Source organism: Fulmarus glacialis, unplaced genomic scaffold (genome assembly GCF_000690835.1).
Source record: "Fulmarus glacialis isolate BGI_N327 unplaced genomic scaffold, ASM69083v1 scaffold45754, whole genome shotgun sequence".
Lineage (NCBI taxonomy): Eukaryota > Metazoa > Chordata > Aves > Procellariiformes > Procellariidae > Fulmarus > Fulmarus glacialis.
The window spans coordinates 8,798-17,998 of NW_009206996.1; the positions used below are offsets into that span (position 1 = coordinate 8,798).

At 37.5% G+C, this 9,201-nt stretch overlaps 1 protein-coding gene across 1 annotated transcript; it reads right to left on the reverse strand.

Annotated features, from left to right (window-relative positions):
* Positions 1–5,345: 5,345 nt before the first annotated feature.
* LOC104075434 (protein AF-10-like) lies at positions 5,346–9,197 on the reverse strand (the record flags this gene model as incomplete). The annotated part of the gene is made up of 2 exons (XM_009575937.1): positions 5,346–5,425; positions 9,143–9,197. Coding segments are annotated over 2 exons (135 nt in total), but the record flags the coding sequence as incomplete, so codon positions are not given.
* Between the last annotated feature and the right edge of the window lie 4 nt (positions 9,198–9,201).

Genomic DNA, 9,201 nt, shown 5'->3' on the forward strand with positions numbered 1-9,201 from the left:
CTGTGTCTTTAGAAACCAAGTAGCAAGTATGCATACAAGCAGGGAAAAATGCAGCACAAACAAAAAAAACATGAAGGCCGCACAATAGTGCATAGGGTTCCATTCACCAGTTGGATAGGAAGATGCAGGGAAACTGTACTGCACTTCTGCAGCACCTTCTGCTGTTTGTACTACTAACCTTGATGACAAGAAACTATGCAATCCTAAGCAATTCCGTCATCTTTTGAGTAACAGTGCAATAAAGTTATGGGTCTGTAATCACTACGTATACAAAACAAATCTGAACAGGAAAAAGTATTTTCTCCTACTCATGAAATGCCAAGCCAACAACACTCACCCATCTATGTAACAGACAAGAAACAGACATCACTTAATCAATAGCATTTCAGAATAAAAGTTGTTGTTTCACATGCTGTGCCTAAGTATCTTCAGGCAGACCTTTTATTCCAGTTATCCAGCTACAACCAAACATTCACTGCCTTCCAAACTGCATAGCCATTAATAAAAGACATGACTGTGTTGTTGGGGTTTGGTTTTTGGTTTTTTGGGGTTTGGGGTTTTTTTTTTTGGGGGGGGGGGGGGGGAAGAAGGGGGAAGTAGGAGGATATTCTTAATAAGTAGTAGTTTCTCATATTTATAAAAAAAATCTACTAGCAATTTGTATTTTACAGTCACTTTTCTTACTCTTATTTGTAAGTTTACTACTCTACTGCTGTGTAAAAGCCACATAAATAACAAAAGCACACAGGTCATTTTTTCTGTTGTATCCTCAAAACTAAAGCAATTTTTCTACTACTTTTTATAGTATTCTTAAAAGTAGTTGTAGTAATATTCTTATATAAAATGTCCTTTAAGGAAAATTATAGATACACATTAAAAAAAACATTCGTTTCAAAAATTTCTTTAAGAATTATTTCAAGAGATACCTTCAAAGAGAACACATAGTATATTAGTCCTGAATAATTTGGTGGCCAGTATTTCAAATTGAAGAAAAAAAGAAAACAGCAAGTTTTCTTCTTCTAAAATTAAGTTTAATTCACCTCTATTGTGACCATATTTATCAATGTGCATTCCAGTTTACAGATACAGGTGTAATAACCACAGCAAAACTGATTCTAAGCACAGGCACAGAGATCCCATTCCCCTGGAGGCAGCCTGTTGAGCCAGAGCTGTCAGAGCTCTGATCACAAACCTACCCGCATATCGAAAGCCTACTTTCCTGTTTCCTCCTCCTCTGCCTCCTTCTTTTTAGACAAAAGGCAAGTAATACTATACCTATGTTTATTTTATACTACATGAACGCTGATGCTGGGGTGTTAAACTATGGATACATCTTATGAGCAACTCTACAATAACAAACTTGTAGATGCATGTGATGAAAGATTTTTTTAAAAAAAGGGAACTTGGAGAGGAGAATTACAACCATTGTTATATTGACGATTTAAAAAAAAAAAAAAAAAAACACCACACCACAACTCAAGCATTCAGACTGTGGATCATCTGTGCAGCAGATGCAGGAACAGCTCAGGTCTGGCAGGATTACTAGCAGGAACCTATCACTATGAGAGCACAATGTACCTGAACTGGCTCTAGAGGTAAACAGTATAGCTGTGTTTCTACAGCTCTGAATCCTTAAGTATTAAGTACTGTATGATCTAAACTGACTCTGCAATGAGAGTCTTTCTGTCTCCACACCAAATTCCAAGAAGCACATGTGCAAGTGCAGAGGCTCCAGTTACGCTAGATTCAGCTGAGATCCAGATGAATACTATCTCAAATCTTATGTGGCTAACTCCACAGGGAGTCACAGCCCCCTCAACACATTCTCCGGGACTAAAATCCAGGTGGCTTATTAGACCAGCTGTAGTGTCATGCAAATGTGCCGACTCAGTTCTGGGCCAGTACTGCATTCAACTTCATAAGCCACCCCTATCAAAAAAAGACTAACACAAAAATGCCAAGTGGAAAAAAAAAACACCTTTACAACGTTAGAGTAATTTGTACCAAGTCCAAACCGATTCTTCCAGATGCAATGACAGGCTTATAATATACATATTCCAGTGAAACAGATCAATAGCATATTAATTCACTTGCAATGCTGTAAGCAATCTGACGTCACATGTGGAAGCTGAGCTGTGTTTGAGGTAGTAAAACTTTCTGGAATTCATAACACTGAAGTTCAGTACTGAGATCTCCTGGTCTCTTTGAATCAACTTGGATTCACAAGGACCAGCATCTACCCGTAGCTAATAAGCCTGACCAAGCTAACCGTTTGTGCAAATGTTGGATGCCTCTGTGCTGCCTGGTATCTCTATCACGTGGATTATTCCAGCTCCCTCATGATAAGCACGAATAGAAATAGCTTGTAGTAAACCATAAACATATTGTCTATTTATACCCCACTATATACTATAATTAAATCATTCTCAAAATAAGATCATCAAGAAATATGTTTGGCACATAATAGGATGATGGGGAAAAAAAAGTCTTTTTGAACACAGTTTTGCTACAATTCCTAAACTTAGCTTCTCTAGTCTCTCTTTGGGTACCAGTAGTATCAGCCCCTGGACAACATATATGCACCATCCAATCTCCCAAGCCAGGACCCAAAGTCCTTTACATACTACTCCATATACATACATTCTCACACAGACCCTAATATTATTTCTTCCTACATCAACATGCATCTGCCCTGTTTTTTGATTCAGAAGTTCAGGTACATGTGAAGACATCAAAAGGGCCCACTATGCAGGGTAATAACAGCTGGTGCTGACAGAGGCAAAGCTGGGAGCAGTTGCCACCCTTCTTGGAAAGATTCACATTCCAAGCTCACCATAGGTCAGCTAAGATAAATTAGCTGATTTAGGGAAAACTAAGACTTTCCAAGCAATAGTTAAGAACTTACGCAGTGATTGTAAAAAGTGCATACTGGGATTACAACCTTCTATTTATTATGTACTACATATGCATGACCATAGGGTAAGTCAAATAATTACCAGACACCTCAATATGTCCATTATCCAAACAGTTCAGGTTTACAAAAATCGCAGTTTCTCTCACACACAAAAACATGACCCTGCTAGAGCCAAGACTCAGCATGGCTTGTCAGGTATGGAACTGTGCTTTCCAACTAGTAGTTGACCATTCAAAACACAAGACACTGGCTACCCCCTCACTACCAAAAATGCAGAAGTCAACCAGCCAGGAGGCTTATGTGGCTGGAAAAAAAAAAACAGCCACCGCTTTCACTGACAAGCCGTATGTAGCAGCTTAGGTCTTATTAAAGATTAAAAGCAAGTAAGTAAGTAGAAGCATGTTCAATGTAATACGGTTAATTCTGGTTTTGTTTTTACACAAAAAGGCCAACAGGAAAACTAAGCTTCAGTCTCCTACAGCGATGATAAGGAGGTCTGCTTTTGCAAGTAAAGTGCATTACAACTTCTGAGTCTGATAAACTAGTTACAATAAAGTTCCAGTTTTCATACTGAAGTCAGAGCTTCAGTTTAGTTTTTGAACTTTAAGGGCTTCTCCAAGACACTTCAGAGACAGGCACCATATTTCTAACTCACTAACATACAAGTAGTTGTTAAAACGTCAGCTGTAACCAATCCGTTCTACCTCACATGCAATTAGTTTCACTTGAGAACCATTTAAACATATGCTATATTACAAATGGGAAGGATTTTTCTTTTTTTTTGAAACAAGATCAGTAATCAGCTTGTTGAACTGTACCGTAAACAGGCCCCGTTAGGTGGAAACAAGAATAGAATACACCGGGCAGAGAATTCAGTTAAGTTCATCACTATTCTTTCTTAACTTCAAATACCAAAAGCAGTATAATGCCTATTAAAGCTATTCTTTTTGGTAAACTCAAGAAATTATTGGAATGCAGTGAGACATTGTTTATTTTAGAACTCAGTACCATTCTCCTTCATTCCTTGTGTCAGGAGAAGCCAGGAATAACTACATCCTAAATCCTCATGAGAATTCCCTATCATGCCCTAGAAAAATCCTCCTTCCTGCCACCACCTCTCTTTCCCCCCCCCCAATATTTTTAACTTTGCTGCCAACCTGTATATATCAAACTCAGCAACATTAAAAAATGTTACTCTCAAAACTTTACATTGCTGATGGTCTTCCCAGGAAAAGAAAGAAACAGCCTTTCTTCAGAAAGGGCAGCAGTTTTGATTTTCTGTTGACAAATATTTGGAGAGCACATAGAAATCAACCCGTTCTTGCTCCCACCAACAGGTCTGCTTTGGAGAGAGTAACAAAGTCTAGGTTACTAGGACATTATGAAAACATTAGTGGCAAGTCAGGAAAAAGTAGAGAAACAAGATTTTTCAGTCCTGTGCCAAAAATTCACAGAACATTAAGTCATCCTACCATTTCTATAGTACTTTATATTAGAAAAGGAAATAGGTACAACAAACAGCTCATGTAAACACTCTGTCAGTCACCGACAGTAACTGAAAATTTGGTCTCAGGCTCTTCATTTGTCTTTAGGAAAGTTAGAAATAGTTTACATACCGCCCTAAGATGCTACACCACCTTCTCTTCCAGTTTTTATATGAAAAATGGTTTCAGAGGCCAAGGAACAGCTTAGTCTTTCTAAATACTCTATCTTTTGCTGGAACACAAACTAAAAAGTGCCAAGTAGCGAGAAAGTGATTGTCTTTTTCTAAAAATGGCTGATACCATGCAGCTTGATCTAATAACATACAAATCTGACCAAAAAAAACCCTCATGTAATCAAGGAAAAAAAAAGTGTTGGGGTTTTTTGTTGTTGTTCAGAAGGATTATCCAAATCCCCGATATTTACCATAAAAAACTAAAAAGACAGAGAAAGAAAATATTTCTTCAGTTAGAAGTATCACATTCCAAGTAAGCATTAGAATACGAAATTAAGAACACCACTTATTGCTTAAGCGTTCCTCGACTGAAGCTTTCAACTGGCAATCTAAAGTTGCTGTAAAAGAAAATTGGACACAGATTCAATTTCCTCCCCGTACCTAACTATATAAGTATTAAACTGAAAAAATCACATAAAACCCACACCATAGATAAGCAGAAAATAATCTTTGAAACAGTTGGGAAAAAAAACTAAAAAAAAAAAAAAAAACCCCAAACACACACATTCCCCCCAACAGAAATTGTCAGAATACTTAGAGACAGTTACATATTTCCACTTAAAATAAAAAAAAATTAAAATGGATCTTTTGAATAGCATCTAGATGGAATTATGACAGAAAGCTAAGCTATTTTCCATTATTACAGGGATTCTTGGGTAAATATTATCCACACAAGCATTATAACTAGCATTACTTAATAAACAAAGCACATACCACTCTGGCTGCTCTTTCCTGAGATTCACACTTCCTGCAAAACCAAGGTCCAGTGGGTACTTGAACAATTCCATAGCAAGCTGTTTTGAACAAGACAAAATATTTCAGCAAACATAAGCAGCACTACAGTACTACTAATATGAATGTTATAAAAAAGCTTAGTATTAGGTGATCTCACATCATTTTCATAAGTCAAACTGACATCTACACATTGCACATGAAATCCTACCACAATAGTACTCGAAATGAAGTACAAGCTTCCACTTAAAAATTTATGCAAGAATTGTTAAATAAATTCCTTAAATTAAAAAAAAACTGATTAGCTTGAAAAGTAGTATAACCATTCAAAAGCAGCAATGTTTCATATGTTATCTGTTTTGCTATTTATTTACTAGTAAAACAGGTAAAACACTTCACAATAACAAACATCCACTTACAGTAAAGTCTTTTTTAAGAGAAAAATAAAAGCAACTAACAAATCCGAGTTTGTCATAAGACATTCATACACTTAGTTATAATCAAGTTCTCTTACTCTTTATGAGTAAAATAACTGGTCTTAAGTAGGAAATCCATAATAAACTGAACAAAGATACAAAGTTTGCTTTTTTCCCCCCCTGAAAATTCATATGGAGCTGTAAATATAAACTAAACTGAGCATCAGGGCTAGAATCAGTTGCAACAATAGCCAGGCTACAACATAAATCCTTAGGAAAGAGATTTTGAGACATGCAGATTTCTCTGCAAGACTGTCATCTAAATTTTTATAGTATATTAAAAAAAAACAGGAGTTTGATAAGAAATTCTACAGAAAAAGAATTTAGTAATTTGGCAGTACTGTTCATGTTTGAAACGCACAGATGAAGAAACTTTAAGAACTGCTGAGGGAATGAAAATACACGAACACAAGTGCTGTGAGTATATTCTAGTATCTGTATGGGTTTAACAACTAATAACAAACAATCAAAAAGCCAAACAATTTCCTCAAAAATATAATCCTGAATCTGACATCATATTTTTAAATATCTTGATTCCCAACAATCATATGTTACTTAATAAGAAAATCTGGTTTAAGTGTGTAACTAGAAAAAAAAAAAAAAAGATAAATTAATAGTTAAGAGGAAAGCTGAGATTAAATTAGTATTTTCTAGTATATATACAAAAATATTATTGGTTTTGTGCTAGCCTGAAAAAGAAAAAAAAAAAGCAGTAATGCAATAGTAGTATAAAAAATGTCTGGCTAATACACCTTTCCTTCTACGAAGGAAAGTCAATGAAATCATTTCCTATTATATACATACATGGAGTCATATTAAGATCCATTGTCAGATTTTCAAATATGTTATCCAAGCAGTGACAGACCTATCTTGATGAGCCCTTTCTACTGTACAGTAACGTTCTTTAACATGAGAAAAAACATCTTGTTTTCATTGCATCTATATTAACCACAGATGAGGGGGACTTTGAATTCCTCTTCAGAAATTAAGAGGGAGACTTTCAATGTGCAATCACACATTTAAATTAGCAAGAGACAGCGCAGAGTAAGAAACTAATTACAGAACGCAACTCAGAGACAGGGCTGGCAATTAGATTCAAAGGCAACACGAGTCGGGCAAAGACCAAAGTTGAAGCAAAGTACTTTTGTATCTGCAAACGTAACAGAGTACACCTAGAGTCTGAAAAAGTCCACCATGGGTTTGTGCTCTAATACACTGTGATACTGTTTATTGACTTCCAGGACTTCCTTTGGCTTATGCCTCCACTACTATGCAAAGCTTCTTTAAACACATGAAGAGATTTTGTCCTCCAAAACTTGCCAATGGCTTAACACTTGAAAAGAAGTTTCCTCTGAATTAAAAATAATTATAATAACAAAAATGCAGTTAATAAAGTCTCCTGGGTAATACTGCTGTCTGAACTTCAAATAAGGACTACCAGCTTTAACCATGAGGACTACTACTTTTACTACAGAAAGACTCCAAAAACAGTGGACATGCTTCCTCTACCACCTTCACACGACGCATCAAATCCAAAACATAAAACATCAATGATACAGTAAATCAATTCTTCTTCTCTTAAGACCTCTACAACAGCATCTGGATTTAGAAGAAGCAGTACTTTGCACACTTCCTGCCAGACTCAAATTCAGATTTGGACCCCACCTTAAAAAAACAAATAAGTTCAATATTCTTGTACCCAATTTACTGAAGTGTGCCTCTATATTAGGAATAATTCCTAAAATAAACTTCTGTTGTTCCCACTATTTCAGCTATTGCTATTGTCAAATTCTTTCACTGAAAATATCAGCAAGGCTCTAGATGCAAAGAAAGATGCCCAAGAAAATACAAAAGTAATAGCTGGTTCAGGTACGACTTCTAAAAGTATTCATGTTTTAGTGTTCTTCTTCATGACTCTCAGATTCCACAAAAGCAGAGTTAAGTTACTGGTTAACGTTATTCAGCTCTTAAGACAACAGAAAACTGATTCAAAATCAGACTAATTTCACAGATCCTGTCAGCTTCCCTCTGTGTTCAATCCAACACTAACAAGAACAACTGAGTTCTTTTACAGATCTCCTTAAATTATTACTATTTCTCATTATTTCTTGTCAGTTTACAAAAGAGCATATACCTGAAACAAGCAGTTACTATATCATCTTCAACACAATTTAAGACCAAGCATGAAACACACATTTGTAGTATTTTCACATGCGCTAGGCATTCAGACTAATGAACTGGATTTAGGTTTTTCTGTCTCCTCCAATTTGTTCACCACCAAAGAGCAAGCCAGGGAATTCGTATGACTGCTTGGGAGTTGATACGGAGAAACTACCATCTTATTCCTTATTTCTGCTACCACAAACCAAAAGTCATCATAACTTCCTTTCTTACAATGTAAGCAGCAGAATCCAGTCTCTCCCTCTGCTCTCACAAGAAGGGTCAACCCACTGACAGAAACAAAACAATCACACATAGAGGGAACATGCCAGCTCCTGAGCTGAGCTGGAAACCAACCAACCAGCCTCCACTAATCCAAACAAATCCAGCATCAGCCATTCCGACTAGCACCCTCCCCCTGCAGATCCACAACAGGAAGTCTTTTCATCTACCAGGAAACATCAGCCAAATGACATTCAAGAAAAGGCAGGCAGAGGAAGAAATCACATGACAGCTAACTCTTTCCTACACACCGCTCCCTTCCAGTCCTAAACCCTTCTCATCTACTGGCTGCCCCTCAAATAATTTTTTCTAACTTGGGAAAGGCAGGGACAACAGGCATCGAGTATAGGAAGAAAGAAATACAGCAACAATTGCCAGAACAGAGATTAGTAAGAAGTTCCGCAGAGAAGGAAAGGAGTTTTAGGTAGTCTTTGGACTGCTGCAGCTGAGGTTGTTAACAGGGTGCAAAGGCGGACTGGGAAGCATCAACGCAAAAGAGGTACAAGAGGAGGAGCAAGGGAAAAAACCCTGGAAGGGGGGTTCTTCCTTCCTCGTAGCCATAATATAGGAAATCATAATAGAGGAAGTCTCACATGAGGGAAAAGACAGACAGACTGGAAGGATAGAGGATGACAGGACAGGTCAGACCAGAAAGCACATGGCCCTAGAAACAGGGAAATAGGCTTCAAGGGTGACAAGGAAGAGCTGGGAGGGGGGAGGGAGAGAAGAAGGGTAGAAAAACGGCCAAAGGGGGGCAAGAGGGAGGAAGCAGGCCCAAGAGAAGAGGATAGGGAGCATCAAGAAGGAAGTAGCGAGGCTGGAGGCCAGAGCGGGTGAGCTGGCACTCGCCTGCCTACTCACCTTGATGCACTGCGACATTGCAGCCGTGCCCGTCGCAGTAGACAAGCGGGTTCTCGGCC